At 41.3% G+C, this 22,388-nt stretch overlaps 1 protein-coding gene across 2 annotated transcripts; it reads right to left on the bottom strand.

Annotated features, from left to right (window-relative positions):
* Positions 1-1,095: 1,095 nt before the first annotated feature.
* Positions 1,096-21,987, bottom strand: zc3h7bb (zinc finger CCCH-type containing 7Bb). Of its 2 annotated transcripts, none has more exons than XM_084078023.1 (21): positions 21,753-21,987; positions 20,146-20,207; positions 19,987-20,023; positions 18,854-19,051; positions 18,505-18,663; positions 18,191-18,334; positions 17,892-17,934; positions 16,959-17,191; positions 16,099-16,384; positions 15,781-15,839; positions 15,440-15,539; positions 13,937-14,098; positions 13,306-13,511; positions 13,004-13,104; positions 11,555-11,736; positions 10,789-10,877; positions 10,219-10,475; positions 9,935-10,040; positions 8,351-8,459; positions 7,563-7,696; positions 1,096-6,763 (listed from the first exon to the last, which is right to left on the bottom strand). In XM_084078023.1, exons 2-21 carry the CDS (start codon positions 20,202-20,204, stop codon positions 6,728-6,730), a joined length of 2,700 nt encoding a protein of 899 aa, XP_083934149.1. In that variant the 5' UTR covers positions 20,205-20,207; positions 21,753-21,987; the 3' UTR covers positions 1,096-6,727. The 2 variants fall into 2 exon arrangements, with proteins under 2 accessions (XP_083934149.1, XP_083934148.1); XM_084078022.1 differs by having other exon boundaries at positions 16,950-17,191.
* Positions 21,988-22,388: the final 401 nt, after the last annotated feature.

Consider the following 22,388-nt stretch of genomic DNA (forward strand, 5'->3'; position numbering starts at 1 on the left):
GGCTATGTAGAGCAGTGGTTCTCAAACCTTTTCATGTCAAGGACCCCCAAATTAATAGGCTGTGTATTTGGACTCTCATCTGAAAATATTTTGTGCCAGGGACCCCCCACCAAATTTAAGTTTTTTTAATTGGCAAGCTCACAGCTATTTTCAAATAGGCGATGTATATAGAGTGGGTATACTGATTTTGATTCTTTATCAACCCATTTTGATGGGGACCCCCTAGAACCCCCTCCAGAACGCCTGGGGGTCCCCAGACCCCACTTTGAGAACCACTGAGAGAATGCAAATCATGGCTACCTGTTGCTTCTAGTTGGCAATCACAATTCATCTCTACAGGACGCATCTAATAGTATGGAACTCAGGTGTACACAGTATGGTCTTTAGATGGTCTTATAGAAGACTTATTTCTGTAGCCTACATTAGAACCATTTACTCAAACCATCTAATGAGAACATTTAACCAGTTCAGTAAATAGTGTTGAGGTCTTTCACAGAAGGTTAATTTTGGGGTACAGTTCAAACCCAAGTGTCAAGGGGGTGTCTTGTTACAGGTGATGCAGTGACGAGATCTGAATCCAACGCAGAGCTCAAAGTGGATTTTGTATTCACACAGTGCCCTTTGTCAAAGTGATGGCAATAATGTACTGAACATTGTGTGTTTGGATAGATGACCTTCCTGTACAATACATGGACAAGTTGGACTGCTGCTTCATAATAGATGAATGGACAGAAACAGGTTTAAGATCAAGGTATTCACTACTAAACCCCATTTCACACATCGTGAGATGGTGTTGCATGGCAAAAATAGCTGATCTATAAACGCAACACGTCATATGAGCTTTATGATCTGCTATTTTTGAAAAGGTGAAAATAGTTATTGAAACTATTCACCTATGATGACACTGCTAAAATAGGAACTTCAGGTGTAAATGGCATATTTCAAAGGGAAAAAATGCTGCGATAGTGACCCCAGCCAATATTGAGAGGTTTCTGTATTGAAAATGTCAGATTTTCAAACTTTAACTGCATGGGTGCAATATTATTCACGGTACAAATGTTTTGAAATGCTGGTAAAAAGAAATTGACCAACACATTTTTTCTAAAACGGTCTCCGTTTATTAAATGCTTGCAAGAGATTTGGTCCACTTGTGTTATGATTCACTTCCAACCAGGGAGGAGAAAGGAGAAAACAAAGACAAAAAGGATAGAACAATAGACAACAAAATGTAAAAATACAGTACAAAAAGTGGCCTGGTTTCATCACTTCTTAAAACCCTGGTTTCTTTATCCGAGTTCTTGAAATTAATCCAGGCATCTGCCAACTGATCAATCACTAACGATGAACAAAAATGCATCATCATTACAACTTTTGTGTTTGTGGTTGTGTGTTTTCTGTGAATCGAATGACAAATGTCTGTAGTTGATTTACATTGAGGGCAGTGTGACACATTGAGCATCAGTGTGTTGCAGTTTTATGAACAGATGTGAACTGGTTTTAAAAGTGTAGAACCTTGCTGTTTCACTAACTTTTGAATAAGCCATAACCACGGTGGAGGAACCAAAATTCATGTCAATGTTTCTTTTTGTCAAGAACGGAAAATAATTCATTTTAAAAATGCCACGAAGTGACACAAAACCATCTTAATCAAACCGAGTGGTTTCAGCACTACTTGGCAAGTTTCTTTATTAAATAGTCATCTATGAATGGAACTGATTAGACCGAGTAAAAAAAGAAAACAAAAACTGTCAAAATCTCACCCAAACTGTTTCCATTTACGTGAAGCTTCTGCCTGGAACAAATTAACATAATAGCTGTTGATTGGTCTTTTAAAACATCCATTAACTCTGCATAACAGAGCAAGTGGTTAACATTTTCCAACAATGGCAGAGTCTGACTATGTCCCAGTCTCTCTTTGTATTGCAGTCAGCTGTAATACCATAGCACACCACTGCAGACAAGACATTAATACAACCCACCACTTGGATTAACATGATTTTCCAAGAACAGGGTACCAAAAGAACGTCTTTCCGTCTTACGGACGATCTACACCAGATCATTTTCGTATACACATGCGCATGTACACACACACACACGCACTTTTAGATCCAGTCCTATTTTAAAGTCTGCGTATGCGGGACTTGCGTATCCGCGCACGAGCCGGTATCATTGATATGAATTGGATCTAAACAAACTCGCCACGCATACGCTCGCTTTGAAAAGTCTGGTGTAGATTGGCCGTGAAGAACTCGTCTGCGGGAGCATACACAAGCATTTCTATCTGCAGCTGGACAGCAAAATAGACAAGCAAGAAGAGACTCTACGTCTTCTTAACTGCCAACCCTTGTAGCAGTATCATGATTCACCTCCCTGTTACTACACACACACACACACACCATGCAGAACAGGGATCCATGTTTTGGATGGGAGGACAGGGAGGTTAGCAAAGTTTGTTTTGTCTATCAGCCTGGTACCTCTCAAATGTTTTCCAAGCCACACATTTCTAGAGCAGAATAACCCCTCCAAATGTTTCTTGATTACGTGCCAAAGTGGCTTGCATATTGGACAAATTTAGCAGACAATTTTTGGCAGAATTCTTACTGTTGAGAACATTTGAGTAAAAAAACAAAACAATTTGAAACTAGTCTGGACCACAGCAAATTCTTCCAGACAAGTCACAGAAAAGAAAAAAAAAATCCAAACAGTTCCACCACCATCTCTTATCTAAATTACCTCATAAGGACGTCTAAGTATAATCATAGGTATAAGTATCATATATAGAGAGTAGGATAATAGGGGTATGTATAATCTTATAAGTATAGTATTGAATAAGGCGCTATACTGAAGTATATAGGCCTCTATGTATGCTTTTTGTTTGCAGTTCTGTCTTTGATTGGCAAACCATTAGGCAACCTAGGCCATAAAAAGTAGAAGAACAAAGGTACATTTTTAACTCATCTTCTAAAACGTAAACACTTTCTAGTTCTACATATACTCAGATTTTTAACAGTTAACTATAAACGTTCATCATTCTTTGGCCAGTATTTGGAGCAGTCCGAAGGCCACCAAAAATGCAAATGTTAGTAAGATAGTGCAACTCAAATATATGGCAGGTCCTTCACACATCCTGCTAGGACAATCTTTAGTGTACTGTGAAGAGATAACCTATATCCGATTGTGGGTGATAAGTTACATAACCACCTATATTACGTAAAGGTATAGGCAGAGTCACTGATCTATCTTCTTCACCAAAGCGGCAATGTAATCAAGCGAGAACCCCCCATCCTGCACCTGGCTTGCCAAGACAGTCCTGTGTACTGTTTGCATACATAGATGCCTATCTACCTCTGTGGTGGTATCATATTCATACATGAATACATATATAAAGAGAGTTATACATAGCAATTAACATATACGTATATCAATAGCATATAAGAGAGAAATTAGAAATGGTCAATAGATAGCAATCATTATCATCATATTTATCATAATACTAGCGGTAGTAGTAATACGATCCCTCAATAAAGCAGATACATGGGCCATTCCAGACAAGAGACCAGTCTATCACAAATATTACCCAACCTACTGCAGGCTGACAAGCTTAATTGGGATTTGCCGCTACGAGCCTCCTCTACCTTACCACAAGTTGTTCCAAACTTAGTGTCTAGGTGGGAAATCTACATTAAAATATGCATTGTTTGTTGTAATGCATTTTCTAGTTAAGCCACGAAGCCATGCAAAACTATTGTAATGAGGCCACCGGTTTGTCCAAGTATTTAACCATCCATATATCCGCCCAGAGGGTGCTTAAGCAGCTCATCTATGCACACCTCTAGGTTGTCTTGTTTTAGGTCTGTTTTTGGTATGCAACCCCCCCCCCCCCCCCCAAACAAGACCAAAAAAAAAAAAGGGTTTGTTTACAGTCATTAAATATAATCCGATATATCTGGCTGAATAAGAAATTATGTGGGCATCATTACAAAGTGAAGAATGCCCTCTTCCGTGCAGTGCAATAATGTGTTTTTAGTATTATTTGAGTCAGTATGTTACACATTTTGCTTTGTACACAGCAGGGTCTTTGCCCAAGCCCGATCCATCAATCAATTGAAAATATGTATTCGTTTCTTCTTTTTTTGAGAGACACCTCCCTTTCTACAACTCTCTGTATGACCCTAATGTCACAGTAGGAGTCTTAACCATCTCTACATGCTTTACTCATGCTCAGCCTGCAAAGTGGAAATTAAACCATCACATTTGGAGCAAAATAAGGCCCCACCTGCAATACTGTCCCACAAATTATGTCTGGAATGACCCTCACAGAAGCGACAAAATAAAATTGTAAATAATCTTTTTTTTTAAAGGTCACTATTGTCATCTAGTTCAGCGATACATGTCATATAGCAATAGCTCAATAACGAGAGATTCTTCTATGTAATCAATACAAGGTTTTCAGGTTATATATTTAATTAAGCTTAACTGCTAAGTTATCAATTATTATTAGTAGTATACAGTATCTGTAAATATGTATAATATAACATGTGTATAAATGTATTTGAATATAGACATACTTCCTTACGTCCTCTGTCCACATCACAAGTTAGGATTAAATGGCAATAGATATCCTGCCTTGTTTGTGTGTGTGTGTGTGTGTGTGTGTGTGTGTGTGTGTGTGTGTGTGTGTGTGTGTGTGTGTGTGTGTGTGTGTGTGTGTGTACGCATGTGAATGTGTTTTATAGGCACATCATTTGGTGCTAATCGTTTCCCCCCATCACCCAGAATATCGCTTCTTCTCATTAAGGAGGAAAAAAAACTATCTTGGGAGCTACCATTAGCAATTAGGAACACAGTCATTTTGATGCATGAGGACCACAAGAGCAAAATACCTTTTCTATAAAATAATGGCCCTATTTGAACTGAATACATGATATCTAACCCTTACTTAATCTGAACAAATATTGAAACAATATTTCATAGAAAGAAATTAAAACAAAATCAACGACATATTGTCATTACTCCATTATTATTCGATTCTTATGTCTATCTATGGAGATTTTTCTTCTTTTCACAAAACATGATTCACCAGGAACAAAATAATTGTATCGTTTTATATATAACTAATTTCCTTAGTTGACTATGCTTCAGTTCAATATGGGCTCATTCTCATCTTTTTTTTCTTCTCTTCAAAAAACATGATTCAATAGGGAATAAAATAATTTCATCTTTTTGTTAGTCATAAATAGCACTCATTTACTTAGTCAACTGTGCTTCAGTTCAATATGGGGTCATTACTTCCGTATGAGAATCTGCGGTCTAATCTTATTGGATGCAGACATCAGCGACGAGTTGGGCTATGCACACCTTCTGTCTTAACCACGTAAGCCTTATTTCATATTTCATCGTACGACGGTGTCATATGGCGAAAATGGCCATTGCCATTTTCTGTATTTTTAAAAATGTTCAACTATGACATGCCCAAAATAGGTATGCCAGGTTGAACGTGGTTAATACTTCCAAGTCGCCCATCCCACCCAAAAAGAGACCCAAAATTGCATTATAAAACAAAATGCCAGACGGCAGGATTAAAGAAAAAAATAGCTAGCCCCATTCTGAAATCTGTTATAAATTAGCCCCATACTCACTATAGCAAGTACGTCTACCGAGTCTTTCTCTATTTGCGTTTGGAAATGTTTCAATGGCCCCGTGACATACACAACAGGTGATTCTAACCAGAATATATTAGCACTATTGTGCAATAGTCAAGTTTTTGGAGGCTGAAATACAAGCATGTAACATTTCACCTGGATACAGGCTGACCGTGAATAAGAGGCCAACAATGGATGTGAATGTGTACACATCTGTGCGAGTGCTGTGTAGGCATGAAAGGCTTGATCAGATAACCAGCTAGGGGCATTAGTCTGTCCATTAAACATGAGAAGCACAGCGGGAGGAGAGCACGGAAGGAGGAAAACGTAATTGGACAGAAATTAGTTTTTTGGGCGTGTATGCCTAAATACATTCCACAACCATAATCTTGATTAGTTTTTCACTTTTCCAGATCGACTTCCATGATTTAAAGGGCCCATGCAGGCCATACATTCATAAAGCTCTACCAATATGGCAGACAATATAGAAGGGAAGTACAACTCCCATGGAAACAAAAATAGCATTCCTAACCATTAGTCTCCCCTGAAACAAAAACAAAATATTTCGTTCAACCCTCTTCGCTACCTTCCCACGAGGGAAGCAGGGTTCGGATTTGGCGATAACAGAACGCAGTCCCTAGACTCAGTGGGGGACAGGAGATAAATGCAGGGACTCTGGGAAGTCTGAGTAGATTCCTGGTTGTATTTCAAGGGTTCTCATTTGCTGGAGGGGGAATTCAAGGTGCCATCTATAACTGTAGCATGGCAGAAAAAGCATTAAAGGTTTGCGTTTTCACCAACAGCTTTCTCTGTGTGAATCGGTGCCTGTGATTTGTGGCTGTGTGTGTATAAGTGTGTGTGTGTGTGTTTGTTTGTGTGTGTGTTTGTGTGTGTATGTGTAGTCAGCCAGCCAGTTATATCTAGGGGTATCTGTACGCTCTCATTATGCTGGTGAGATGCTAGACACATTCAGACTGGTGTGACATAAAGACAGACTCTACTGTAGCAGTAGCAGGTGTGGGGGCGGCCTGTCTACTTCGCTTTCTGGTTGCAGGAGACCCTGCTTCTCCCAGGCACTGTGTCACTCAGAGCTCGTCTCCATCAGACAACCTGCGTCCTCCCTGAAACGCATACAGGCCAACACAGAGGGTCAATGAAACCCGGCACACACCAACATGTCTTGTCCTACGTCTCTTGATTATGACTGTGACGTTTTTGACCCCAAGTATAATATAGTCTCTCTCTTCGGAGATGCCTATTGATTATTATTCCCATCAAGGTTTATGAAAATCACTGTTTTCAAGTTACCTTGCTAACTAACACCCAACCACCCACACACCCACATCAGTGAAGTTGGACCGTTTTCAATGTAGCGGGTCCCGGGATCCCCAGGTGGTCATGACAATGGGTCTCAGGAAAATGTAATGGATCCCCAATAAAATGTTTACTTTTTTTTCTCTCGCTCTCTTTGATCTCCAAGAGTAATAACAAGTATAGCTACATTCATGTATGTTCAAATTATCTGATAATTATCAAAAATTGAAAACTAATTGTAAAAGAAAACCATGTACAAATGTCACATCATGACATCTACAATTCTTTTTTTCCTGTGGATGCAGCGATCGACAACCAATGAGTCAATGACACATGGGTGCTGGTGAAAATAAGCAAAAAAACGTTTTTATCTGGTGTCCAAGTGAAAAATAACACTGAAGGTGTATAATGAATGCGATATTACTTCATACATGCTTAACGGTATTAAATGTACACTTTGATACTCTGCTACTTGGTGCATGATCTTCATACTGAATGAGTCACCATGATGCCCCACAGACAGTACATAAACACACAAACACTTTGCAGCTATTAACAAGTTAAACCTTAACGCATCTCCCATTAACGTCGCTGGCAACCACTCACCATGCCCTCCGAGTAATCCGCCGTCATGGTAACCTGCTTCTCCTCCGGGGGCGGGGTCATGAGGGAGCCCTCGGTGCGCCTGGTCTGATTGGTCAGCTGCAGCCACATATCATACATCTGCTGCATGTCTCTCACTGGGGAAGACAGAGGAGGAGAGTGAGAAGAAGGGAGGAGGGGAATGAGGGCAAAGAGGGAAAGCAGAAAAGAGGGAAGAGTGGGGTGAAAGAGATAAGGAATGGAAATGACCTTGAGGTAGTATACTCTGCAGGACAACAGTAATTAATATAGGGCTGAAACGATCAATTATTTCCCATGCGACAATTCTGTCGATTACATTTTTGATTAATTAAGTGTTTTTTTCCTAATACTTTAACAAATTGATTAAAAACTTAAGCAATATTTTATACTTTATACTGCACAATGGTGTCATGCGAAAATAGTAAAAACAGCAGATCTGAAAACCTGCGATGCGACATGTTGTGAACTAGATTGGCTATTTTCACTATATTGAACGTTTTTGAAATTTAGTTTTAAGATTTTCACAAAACAGAAATATAGAGGCAGTGAGAAAGTGAGCGAGGGAACTAAAAAAAGGCAGGGAGCAAAAAGTAGAAAGAAATGGCCAGGTCTGAGTCTCAATCGGTTACCAAAATTAATCTCTCTTTTCACCGGTGGCTTGTTCTTCTTGTTATTTAGTCTGTGTGTCTTTGACTGCAGTGAGGGTAAATCCCATTGAATGGCTTTTCAACAGAGATATAAACATATATATACTGTATAATATATCTTACAGCTGTTGTTCTTCATGTACGTCCACACGTCTCTTTCCTCTAGGCTGTGGGCGAATGAGCAGTTACCAATATAGTGGCACTTCTTCTGTTTCATCACATGGACACACATCTGGAGGAGGGTGGGGGGTTGACAGGCCACAAAAATGCGTTAGGAGCTTGTATTATTTATTCATGCATGCATGCGTGCACCTTTCAGACATTTTAACTAAGCACTTATCTTTTGCATAATGGATATGGTGGTAACCCTGACGTATACAAGAGTAATATTTTTTTCCTGGAGGATGATGTCAGGGGCATGAGATTGTTCCCCGAAAATATTGAAAGTGTGAATTAAAGCACACTATATCAAGTAAATATAAGACTCACATCCCTTTAAAGGACGACTTCACCCATTTTCAATCTATCTTCATATAATAGATCCTCACTAATGCTCCGGATAAAATTGTGTCATTTATTTATACTCGGACTGTGTCTCATAGGAGGGCTGTGGACACTTCAGAAACCCGTCTACCAGTGACATCATCGCTAGCAAGGTTTTTTTTTCTTCAATATAAAAAAAAAAAATCACACCCAGTGTGAAGTGGGCGGTGTGTGGTCATCACAACATGACTCACTTAAAAAAAAAGGATAAATGACTTTTTTTAAGTCCATACTGCTATTCATAGGGCTGCACATGTGTCATGTGTTTCGCTAGCCAATCAGTCCTGAATTTGCAAAGTCAGCCAATCACATTACAGTTAGTGGTGATGACACTAGCTGTTATGTGATTGGCTGACTTCGATTTGCATTAACAATGGAAGGGTTAGGGGTGTAGACTGCGTTGTAGACTATTGGCCAATCACGGTGCAGGATTGGTCAGTGTCCAAAACTCACTTATAGGTGGCGGTTACACCGCCCCAAAAAGTGTTACTAACGCAAGAACAATGGCTTCCATTATAGCATGCTAACTTTCCAGGAAATAAAGCCTGTAGTTTCTATTAGCTTGGATTCCCTATCGATGATGTCACTGGTCAACTGGGTTTCTGAACTGTCCACAGCCCTCCTCTGAGACACAGACTGAGTATACAAAAATGGTGCCAAATTATCATGAGCATTATTGAGGACCAATTATATGAAGACAGGTTGAAAATGGGTAAAGTCGTCCTTTAAGATCATGTCCAGGGTGCTAGGATGGAGGGCTTATTAATGCCCGCAAAGTTTGAAATGATCAACCGTTGCTGAGCTCAAACACCGTGTCATCTGCATTATTAGCACAAATTGAGCTGAAACAATGGCAAATATAAGATCATAAATAACTGGGTTGTCAGACACAGTGTGACATTGATGAGCAGCGCTCCTCTGCAAAAGTTGAAATATTTTCAGCTTGAAGCGCTCAGGGCACTCCTCCAAACAACGCTGGACACCGAGAGCGCTCTAGCACGATGCTCTAGCACAATGATCAGAATTTCAATCAGGGTTCATTACAGCACTTTAAGGTTTCATACTCTCTGACTGCCCATTCCAATTCAAAACAAGCAAGAGGGAAGGAAATGTGTGAGCGGTCGGTTGTGTGGATTATAAGGAGCTCAGAATAGAGGGACTCACATCATATTGCTGTGGATAGGTGCGAGAGAAAGGCAGTGGTCGAACCACCACCCATTTCTTCTTCTCAAAGGATTTTACCAGCAGGACCCGTCGCTCCTTAGTCCAGCTGCACAGAGAGGAAATGTTAATATGAAGGGTCAGCGTCTGTCCAGAGTACAGGATTAGAACAGACATTCAACATACAGACAGGTGACAAAATCAAAGGAAAAACCAACATGGTTGTCCTAGTAAGGCGTTGGGCCACCACTAGCTGCCAGAACAGAAATTCAAAGTGGGCGTCTCACCTGTGTCGTGCTTTAGCCGTGCAGTACTTGAGGTTCTTATCAGGTTCGTTGACCTGGCCGTCCCTCCAGCACTGGCCGCACACAAACTTCATCTTCAGGTTCAGACCCCGCCCCCTCCCTGAACCCACCGCTCCCATGCCCCCTCCCATCCCTCCCACCGAGTGCACTCCTCCTCCACCAATACCCTCTCCTCCCCCTATCCCCCCAACACCACCTCCTCCACCCATACTGCTGCTGTGGTGGGAGATGTGCATAGGCTGACAGAGAGACAGAGAGAAGGAGAGAAAGAGGTTAGAAACAGGGGAAGAGAATAACATCGGGATACATTCATTCAGGGAATCAATCTTCCCTGACCTGATTTGTTTTCCAGGTGTCTTTATCCCCACTTTGTGTCCAAGCACAGGTTTATTCTATAGTACTGTTTAATCTACAGTAACTGATCCTATTGTTAATGCCCTATGGAAACCAAGAGTCAGCTATTATTATTGAACCCATGTAGCCACTATGTTTTGTTGTACATGGCACCAGCTAGTCTAGCAAACCCCATCCCAGCATCCTTTGCAGACTCACCTTCTGTTGGTGCTGCTGCTTCTGTGCATTCTGCTCTAGTCTGTGCCAGTGTCTCTTGGACTCTTGCACCATCTCCTCATGGGTAATACCTAAGAGATGTTAGGAAGTACTGAATAAGTTCAGTGGTTCTCAAGTGCCTTGTGATGGCACACCATACAACACGGTTTCAATTCAAGCAGTCATATCAGGTTATAGTATAGACCTGGGGCACCAGGCGAGTGCAGTTGACTCGCAATCTTTCAACTTTTATTGGCATAGATGGTCGTTTCGGCAATCAAGAATTACTCAGCGTGCTGACCTGACTGTACAGTTGGATCCAGCACCCACTAAAACTACATTAGAGTTGAGCATGCTTGAACTTTCATATGACTGTATTTAACTACCTGGCTGAATAAGACAACCAGCAGAGGGGAGAAGAAAGTTCAGTTTATTTGGGCAGCAAATAAACTAAAATGTAGCCTAGAGCTAAGAAAAAGTGATCATTGATAAAAGTACAAGATAATCTCCAGCAAAATGTGTTAATATAGCGTCACAATAATTGTAACCATTATATTTTATACTTTGGCTATTCAACAATAGACAGAGAAAAATATATAACGATTTGAAAAAGAAATCCCCCCCCCTCACATAAATCTTCTCTTCTGGGGGTCCCTGGCACAAAACATTTTCAGATGGTGGGTCCGCAGCCAAAAACACATCAGTTTGGGGGTCCTTGACAAAAAAAAAGTTTGAGAACCACTCAGAGTGTGTGTACTGTAGTGTTCACCTGTGTCCTGCTGCAGGACCCAGCACTTCAGTTCTATGACAGAGTGTGCAAAGGAACAGCTGTCCTCCCGCTGGCAGCCGTAGCGCACCTCATGGCGACACACATCAAACTGGCACAGCGGATGCAGCGGGCGCACTTTGCTGTAGCGCACATTTGCCGACCTCACCACGTGCACCAGGCACCTGGAGGGAGGGAGCGCACACACACAATGTTCAGGTCAGTAATTCAAACGTCACATTTGAACAGCAACAGAATAGAAGCAATGCTACAGAAAACTAGAACAGAGAAAGGTGACAATGAAAATATATATACATTTTAAAGAATTTATTGATTGAATGTTTTATTGACATTTTTAAGGGTTAGGGTTAGTATAGCAGTACAGCAGAAAGTAAGATCAGGAAACAAGTTCTAGAAAGGAGATAGACATACTGAAAACAAACACATTAATGGACACGGTGATACTTAAAGCGGAACGACTTTCTTTTAATGAATAAAACATAATTTTGTCTAATCTGTATGGTAGCGTATGTTAATACAATATAACTTATACAATTGGGGTGGTTGTATTTTGTCTCCTTGCTCTTCTATTGAGACATCTAGATCGTGGCAAAGGTCATGTCTCACCTAGACACAGGATCTGACACATTTTTACCTGATGGTCAATATTCAATTTATCCCCTGAGCAAGTAGGCAGGCTCTATTAGCTCAATGGTAAATAATTCAGAACTTGCGCAGGAAACCGGGTTCAAATCCAGGGTAGAAGGGGAAAGTTACCTAGTGCAGCTTTAACTCTTAAACCATTTTTGTTGTTAATAAATTAATGTTTATGGCCCCCTGAACTAGGTCTTTCTTGAGAATGAGACCTAGTCAAGACTTGATGATATTAAATAAAGGGTAAATAAAACTTGATGTGGCGCGGGTCTCCTCGTTACTAGCACATATTGCGGTATTACAGAAACTTAAATTCTGTGACGTTGTACTGTATAACGCCTCCAGAGTACAGTCTAACGTCATACCACGTTGGCTGCACTGTAGAGCAGACACTGCAATTGATTTAAAACAGGTCTTTCAAGCTGCCTTTTCGATCAAAACAAAACAAAATCAAATGGCTAAACAGAGGCTGGTTTGTTTTGCCACAACTATGGACTCTTCATACAATCAACCCGATTACTGTAACACACTAATGTTCTCCACTCATCGTCATGTGACCAGAAAGGTGCCAGTTCTCTGTGATTTCATCAAATGCATTTTTTCTAATATGTGAAAGAGGTGTTGTTTCTCTTTAAAAAAAAACTAAAAGTCAAGCCAGAATGATAATAATTACCATGATTATCGTTATCATCTCCAACAGAGATGTGGGGTTAAAATGCTCCATGATATAAGAAAGAACAGTGAAGTCATGTGAGATCAGTACATTTTAAAGAGAAACAAGACGTCTGTCGGACTCACTTGTTATCGTCGAACGGGTGTCGCGCTGTGAGGTTTGAGCACACGGCTAAGTTTTCTTTGCTGCGTTTACTGATGATTCGAGGTTTACTGTCAAAACATTCCTGTCCAGTGGGGAGAAGAGATAGAGATTGTAACATAATTTCAAATGAAGAACTGTAACCAACAGGACAATACAATAAGTAAAATGTACATTATATTTAGACTCTAGAACAACTGTATACAGAATCAGCCGTTTACCATGACCCAGTATATGGGGTCAAACCTAAGTTAATCCCAGGCATTAAAAACTCTCTGGCTCTCACCTCACAGAGGAACATAAACATGCCCATGTGGAGCTGCAGCAGCCGGGTGACGCTGAGCGCACGGCGCTCTGTGCTGCCCAGGGGGTCGAACAGCAGCTCGCGACTCAGAGCCCCCTTCCTCTCCTGGGTCCACACGTCAATCTCCTCCTGACAGTAGGCGAAAGTACAGTTCTCCCCATACTGGCACTCCTGTCGTTCCTGCACCTCTGTGGAGGAGAAGGGGGGAATTAATTGAATGAGAAATGGTCAGGAGAAAAAGATTAGATTAGAAGACAATGATGTGGCCACTACGTCCAGTCTTTAGCTATCGTCACCAAGTTACTAGGTGTGTGGTTCATGAACGAAGGTGCATTAATCACAATGGGGTGTTCAGGTCAAAAACAAATCATTAACTTCAGTGCCATTTGGTCATGTCTGTTCTCTGCTACAGCTACAGTAACACTTGTTAAATGTCTCTGGTGGGTACATTTGTGTACAATTACAGTATCTACACAGCAGGAAACTCATTTTAAACTGGAATACGACAAAAGTTCAAACCTATCAGCAACATACTTAACCAATGAAATTACTTTTCATGCCCATTAAAAAAGAATCCCATAATTTCTACTCGTTATTTCACCCAAAAACACACCTTTACAGAGTACAAACGCTCCCAGGAAGTTGTTCCGTGCGGGCCGGGGCCGGACCCTCTTCCAGTTGGGGTCTTCTGTGCTTTTGAGGCGACACAGAAGAACGTCTCTCTTACAGCGGTGTGCTGCCTCAGGCTGATACTGGTAGTCCATTACTCGTGGACCTGAGAGAGTGAGATATGAAGAGGCTACAGCCAAATTTAACTAAACATCTGTCAAATCAAATGAACATTTGTTTATATAGCACATTTTGAATATGAACATAAAATGTAATACACTGTGCCTTACATTAAAGTAAAGTACATTGATGAAAAGCATGTAATAACTAACAGACAGACAAACCACATATGGAACAAAATAACAGGAGTAAATCAACTAGGTAAGATTGTTACGCCCCGGCCTAGGGGAACCTTTAGGGCGCAACATAAGTGAGACCCCCCCCTTTCCAGAAGAGTTCGCAGCCTTTTTATGGGGTTTTATTAAAAGCCAGTTACTTCGGGGTGGGCATTACATCAAAACAATAAACAAACTAACTTAACATAAGAACCTAAGGAACCTGTAGAACATAAGAACCTGGACAACATTAGAACCTGAAGAACATTAGAACCTGAAGAACATAATAACTACCCACCCCTACGAAACCCAAGGCTGTTAAAATGCACACAATATCTCCTAACAAACATGTCTACACTGTAGGTTGGCTGGCAGTCTTGCTAGAACTGGAGAGAGGAGAGCCCACAGGAGCTGTGGAAAGCAGGCCTTTTAAAAGTACATTGATTAAAAGCATGTAATAACTAACAGACAGACAAACCACATATGGAACAAAATAACAGGAGTAAATCAACTAGTAATAAGGGAATGTACCTCTAATGGCATTTGTCCATCACCACACTAACCTTTTTCATCAGACAGATGTGACGGATAAACCCCCCAATCAATGACATAACAGGCGCCTTCCCCAACCCCACTCTTTCTCCAACACCACAACCCGGTTTCTACAAAGGCCTGTGTGGTTATGGCAGCGATAATAACAAAACATGATTTACATGATGTAGGACTTCATCCTAAGAGGGCAGCTATCTATACACGATCTGTATAGTTTAACAGGTATTTCGCTTTAAAACACTTCTGGGGTAATTTCAACATCTACTGTGGCTTTTGTGTGCAACCCAGACAGTTAAGTTAATATAAGTTGCTTGATTCAATATTCATATATTATCAGACACCCCCCATCCTATATACAGTACATCAGCCCATTGAACTTCAAACTCAATTACCCTAACCCTAACGATGTTAAGACTCATTGACAACACACATCCCTGGTTCTGGTGACTTATATTGTCTTTCTAATGCATAAGGGGGGGGGGTCAATTACCGTTGTCTTTTTTTCATTTTCCCCAAAAAATATAAAAACAATAATGACAAAATTCAGTCAAAACATGAAAATGACACCATAATCACAAGTGTTTCAAAGTGAAATACCCCTTTAACCTTTGTGTATGTACCTATGCGGCTGTAACAGGCATGGCAGGCTTGGCGGAACTCATGTGTGGCTGCGAGGGGGTTCCTAGAGAGCAGAGACAGGTTGGTCCCAGATGGACCGTTCTGTAGAAGAGGACAAAGGTTATTATATGGTTACATTCAGAAATCAAAGGCTGGAAGCCTCCATCATAGGTGGGCAACCATGTCTTTCGGTCTACGAACATTGTGGGTACACGTCAGTGAAATGAATCGCTGGGAACATCCCCAATCTGAGTCATTTGGCAAGAGCATGTCAGTGTGTGTGTGTGTGTGTGTGTGTGTGTGTGTGTGTGTGTGTGTGTGTGTGTGTGTGTGTTTTACTCACTGTGTGTGTGGTGCTATGGTTGCGTATTCCAGGGATAAAGCTGTGAGACACTCGTCCCCCTGGAGACAAAAGGACACAGAGAAATTGAAGTAAGAAGCTGTGGCTTTGCTGCAAAGATGCCGAGAATCACATAACATTGTTGATTCACTCACGTTGATGGCAACAACTGTTCATGCACACAACTCAAATCAGTTTGAAAATGAGGAACTGAATTCAAGGTGGAGAAGGAACACATGGGACAAGTGGAAAGAGCAGCACATAATAAGATTTCAAGATAAATAAAAACATAGATTAAAAACATTTCAGCCTTCCACTCACCAGGTAATTTGTACTCAGACAGGGAGTCCAGCCCTCCTGCCCCACCACAACTTCCTTTCCCCTCTCCATCCCCAGCTCCTGGCGAAAAGGATCCCAGTGCGTCCCGCGCCTGGGTGGAGCCCTGGTCCCTCTGGGCCAGCGTGGGGTAGGGCTCCAGGGTGGGCATCTGGCTGAAATAGGCAGGGGGTAGCTGAGGAGACGGGGCTGGAAGGCTGGGTGAGTACGGAGGCCGGAGACCCACCGCTGTGTTGGGGAGGTTGGTAGGGATGGCACCCTGCACTGGACTCTGGACCAAAGAGACACACACACACACACACACACACACACACACACACACACACACACACACACACACACACACACACACACACACACACACACACACACACACACACACACACACACACACACACACACACACACACACACACACACACACACACACACACACACACACACACACACACACAGGCAAACATCAGCTCAAATACAGATATGTCAACACATGGAGTGAGGATTGCAAGATTTCTCCTAAAATGGAAATTCTTCTGTAGTCACAACAGTTTTACATTTGAGTCTTAGCAAACAATATTTAATTTGCATTTATGCTCATTAAATTAATGATGCTCAATTAGAGTAATTAGAGTAAAAAGGGCAGGGAGACCACCATCAACCACTGCAGTTGTGTTAATTGTATTGTATTCACGTACTCTACCATACAGATTGCTTAAAATAACATTTTATTCACAAAAAAGTTGAATTGCAGTTTTAACACTAAAGGTGTCTAGGTATCCTGTCTGGCCCTAAGAAACAACATTTTCAAATCCATCCAGCCCTTTTCCTCTGCTAACCTCACTGACTTTCTTGGGGATGCAGTCCAGAAGACTGTCCAGTTCATCGTTGATGACGCTGCTGCTGCACTCATCTATGTGCTCTGATACGGGCACTGAGTATGGCATGGGGGGTAGCCCCTGGCTACTGGGACTCTCTGACAGGTCAGCACATGGAGTCACTACGGGGGTCGCAGGGTCATCGCTGACGGGGATGGGCGTGGCCAAAGGAGCAGGAATACACTGGGCACTGGACAGATCCGCTGGGAGGGAAATGGAAAGTAAGATTTAATGGATTAGTAGTAATAGTACATCTTTATTTTAAAAGTGGTTATTAAAAAAAAACATACACTAAGTGCTTCCTAATTACATAACATGCAACAAAGGAATTTATAAAAGAGGTGGAAACAGATTAACAAGATAAATATTATTCAACAGAATAGTAGAACAAACCATAAAAAGGAAATTATATGGGTACAGTGAGGGCAAAGCAATGTAGAATTTAGTTTCCCCCATTTGTAGGGACACTGTATAAGTAACACTGTGTAAATGAGAAAATATGGAGGGATGGTGGCACAGTGGATCTGAGTAATCTCTAAAATGACATGGTACCCTTCAAGGGGTTTATCCTAAAATTAAAAAGAAATTTGAATTGATAATTGATGAGGAAAATGAATTCCACAATCTTTTTTTTTTCTCGCAATGTGTGAAAGATTCTGGTATTTAATTCCTTGTGCACAAGAAATGTGGCGTTGTTTGGCCCAGTGGCTTGCGAGATTAGCTGTGGAGACGCACACAAAAAACAGACCCATTTCTAGACAGCTTGCCTCCTGGAGCCACGCTGTACAACGGAATGGGTCAAAAATATAACCGCTGTCCAACTCTGTTGGTTAAGGTAACAAACAAGAACGATACATCCAGAGATATTTATCTCAATTGCTAATACACACAAAGCAAAAATACCTGGTCCGATGTCAGTCAAAGACTCCAAGCCATTGGAGGACGTCTAAAAACAAAAAGAAAATATATTTTATTTTGTTGAGCTCAAAATCGTTAAGCGAATCTCTACACACACACACACACACACACACACACACACACACACACACACACACACACACACACACACACACACACACACACACACACACACACACACACACACACACACACACACACACACACACACACACACACACACACACACACAAAATGCCAAATGTTTGCACTGGAATTAATTGAGCTCTAATTGTACTACCTACCTCTCCTGTGGGTGGGGATGTCTCTCCATGATTCTCTCCTCCTGTGGCACTACTGGACTCAACCTGAGGGCTGATGTATGCCTTACGAACCTTCAGACCAAGTTTATTAGCCAGCTCCTGGGCGAGGTCGCTCACCTGCCTGTCCTGGAAATGAGACAACAAAGCAAAAAGGTTTGAAAAAACAGAGAGGAGAACAAACTTAATCTGAATGAATCATAATTCATAAACAAACAAAGAACACTCTAATGGTGACAGACAATCAACCTTTCATTCACAGAGGCAAAGATTTTTTGTGTTTTGTGCTGACAACTTACAAGTGGTGCAATGAGCAGGCATCTAGTGCCACACTCGTAGGCCTCCCTGAGGCGTCCCAGCTCCCTTAGACAAAGGGCCTTGCGGTACAGAGCTCTGCGACTGCCCTCAGACACGCACAGCGCGCTGTCACAGTCTTGAACGCCACGATCGTACTCCCTCTGACAAGAGATGCAGAGAGGAAAAAACGTGAGAAAAGGTGTGGACGTTTAAGGAATTTGGTCAACAGAACAGCACATGAGGAGACTAAAGTAAGTGTCCTCGTGTGCACATACAAGATTCTATAGATACAACTTTATTGATCCCCAAGAGGGTAAATGATAGTTTCTTTCTCTTCTGGTTCTTCCTCACCATGTGATAGTGTGAAGCAGCCCGGTTGACATAGAGGCACTCCAGCAGCTCTGTGGGAATGACAAGGGCTTCGGCCTGGGCATAGCGAGCCACGCTGACTCCTTCCCCATAGTAGTGCGCTGCCTGGCGCCAGTCACCATCTCGGAACACTGTGTTTCCCTCATCCTGTAGGTTGCACACGAGTTGGGTCAAGAAGGCCTGCAGGTAAGAAAGGTACAAAAATATTAATCTTTTGAGTGAAACTCGTACCAGATTCTCATTTTTAAACCACGCCCCATAGGGTTTCTCAGTGGTGCACGAAAAAAACATGACCAGTGTGACTGTAATGTGCCCTTTCACACCGTGTTTGTGCAGTTTCCTCTTTCACACTGTAATGTTTCCTCTTTCACACTGTAATGTGAAAGAGTCCAAAAGAAAAGCAGCGTACATTAAACCACTTAAGCCATATGTTATGTGGTGTCGCATGGCAAAAATGTAAGATCTACAGGCGCACACACAGATATATATATATATATATATATATATATATATATATATATATATATATATATATATATATATATATATATTTGTTAGAACATTTTTGCCTATAATGACATGCCACAAAATAGGGACACCAAGTTTAAAGAGGCTAAAAATAATGATGTAGTGAGATGAACAACATGATCAGGGAGAGAACAGAAAACAGTCCGGCCAAAATTGCTAAAAGGGAATAGGAGGGTTAGATCAGGAGGTTAGGGTGAGAGAAAGACTCAAGGGGCAAGAGAGAGCTATAGAGAAAAATTGAGGTCATCAAAAACGACAACGCAGCAGCTCAAACATGGAGCCAGATTCCGAAAGTTGATTCTGTGCAAGGCCAATGTTTTCTCAGCCAATGGATTGGTTGAGGGAGGCTCTTACAGGGTCATGGACAAAGAACACATTTAATAGGAGGAACACTTTGTTACTTAATATCTTGGCTGCTGACTCGATGGTTTCCTTAGAATAAAAGTCAGGTTGCGGTGCAAAACCAGTTGTGAACAACAATGATGATATTAGCATGTAGAAGTCATCATACACGTGAACAATTTGCAAACGGCACAAACACAAAGTAAACAACCGTCAGTTAAAGGAAACAGGATAAAGTGTAATACCTCATAGGTCTCTGGCTCTGGGAAGGGTAGAGAGGACCTGTGGATAAAAACAAGAATGTCACAGAATGATAATGATAGTCAGTGTTTCTGCATCCATGTGAGTTAGCAGGTTACCAAAAGAAAGAGGGAAAAAAAGAGACAATGTTATTGTTAACTTACTGGATGAAGCCCATTGATTTCTGAATCTCCTCTTGTCGCTTCTGTCTCTCAGGATCCATGACCTGAGGGCAAAGACAAAGTTTACTTGTAGACTAACAACAACAACCATCAAATATTATTATGGCCATACAATAATTACATGTATTAGTTTAGTAGACACATGCGTTATTTGTAATAATTTGCAAGGATAATATTTGCACACTGCTGGCTCTCATTCTTATCTTGCATTCCAACCAGCCTTGCTTCTAGCAATCCTCACGTCAATGTAAACAGCCTCGAGCCTGTCAAACACCAACCATGGGCATTATTTTGTCAAGTATTGTGCCTTAATAAGCCTGCCTACCTACGAACAACATTTTAGCTAAGATATGTGGGTCAAGAACCCCAAGGGGTCCCCACACGATCTTTTGGGGGTCCCCAGATGACAGGGAAAAGACCTATAAGAAAAGTTAAAAAAAAGGACCATTACTGCATCAAAAGTAATCAATAATCTATAAAAACGGGTCAAACATTGGCCAAATTGCGAAATAGTATAAGGAGGAGGATTTTGTTTTAAAATAGCTGATCTAAAAACTCACACCGCTGTGAGCTTGTAGATCTGCTATTTTCACAATATTTATCTCATTATCTGTGGAACCGAGAGAAACAAAATGTAATGCCTCAACTCCTACAATTCCAAGTGTTTGTCGGGGTGGGGGTCCCCAGTTCAAATATGATTATTATGGGGGGTCCCCCAGTTCAAATATGATTATTTTGGGGGGTCGCGGCCTAAAAAGAGCTGAGAAGCATTGAGCTAAGTAAGTAACGTTGGTATTAAAGTGACTGACTGTTAGCTGTAGCTAACCTGTCAGGACCAGACTATCACCTGGAACAACATCCTGACATGTAAATAAATAATGTCAATGTTACCACACTGGCTATTTGGGATTAGCTAAAGCTACGGTCGTATGCTAGCCACACAAGCTACTCACAGTCAGAGCCCCTATTAATGCAAAAATACAAAAGATAGCAAATATTAAGTCATACTTAATAAATGTGTGAGAACCCTGGACTTTTATAAAGCCATTCTTCTTCAGTCTCGTCACCTGTGACAAGTTGTGGTTAGTGTGTTTAGTCTAGTTTCTCATTTGGTGGCTGCATGTTTAATGCACCCACCGTTGCCAGATTGTGCGAGAGAAATAAGCAACGAGGTCTAGGAAAACAAGCCCAAAAGAAGCAACTAGGCCACACGAGCGCTTTAGACCAATTATGAATCGGCTAATTGAAAATAGCCCATCTACAAGCTCACAGCGCGTCACTGCTATTTTCAAACACCCTAGCAATGATATGTGGAATTTTTGGAATGTTTTTGAAACATTCTAACAACACAAATGCTCCCTGGCACAATACATTTATGAAAATATTTGAGAACCACCGGTTTAAAAAATAACAAACCAAAAACAATTGGAAGCAAGCCTAAATGGGCAAGTAGTACACTTTAGAAACAAGACCCCCCAAAAAACGCAACCACCAATATTTACAAGCAACTTCACAGACAAACAAGCCCAAGGTCGCTTTTAATAAGCCGACATGGCAACACCGACGGAGGCCTCTCAGCCACAACTCACCGAGCTGTTTGTCTCTTTTTATTTCAGCTTTTCAGGGAAACGATGCGTTGTCGATATCAATTGTCTAGCAAGAGAAGGGATCCGATCAGATATCAAACCCTGCTATATCCGCACGCATATCTGTGGCAGCACTGTCCCTGTGATGACGGGATGTAGCATCTGGACGGTACATGAGTTTTGATCGTTGTGGTCGCTGCCCTGGCTAACGGTAGCTAGGCTATAGCTGCCTGGCTGGTGCTGCACAGCTCTTTGAAACTATCTCAACAAGTTTCTTTGAAGTGCTTCGGCGCTAGGGGGCACTGTCTGGTGGCAACCATTGTTTTTTTTTGTTTTGTTTTTTATCAGTGGTGGAAAGTAACTAAGTACATTTACTTAAGTACTGTACTTAAGTACAATTTTGAGGTATTTGTACTTTACTTGAGAATTTCCAATACTTTTACTCCACTCTCTGATCTAAATTTTGTACTTTTACTACACTACAATTATGTAAAAACTTTAGTTACTGGTTTACTTTTTTGATTATTACAAAACATTAACCACTTCAGGCCTGTATACATTTTGGCCATTTGAAAATAGCCGATTTACGAGCTCGGTGCTGTGGTCAGCGAAGAAGCATTGTTGCCAGATTTTGTGAGA

Source organism: Gymnoscopelus microlampas, assembly GCF_963454915.1.
Source record: "Gymnoscopelus microlampas genome assembly, chromosome: 14".
In the NCBI taxonomy this organism is placed as follows: Eukaryota; Metazoa; Chordata; class Actinopteri; order Myctophiformes; family Myctophidae; genus Gymnoscopelus; species Gymnoscopelus microlampas.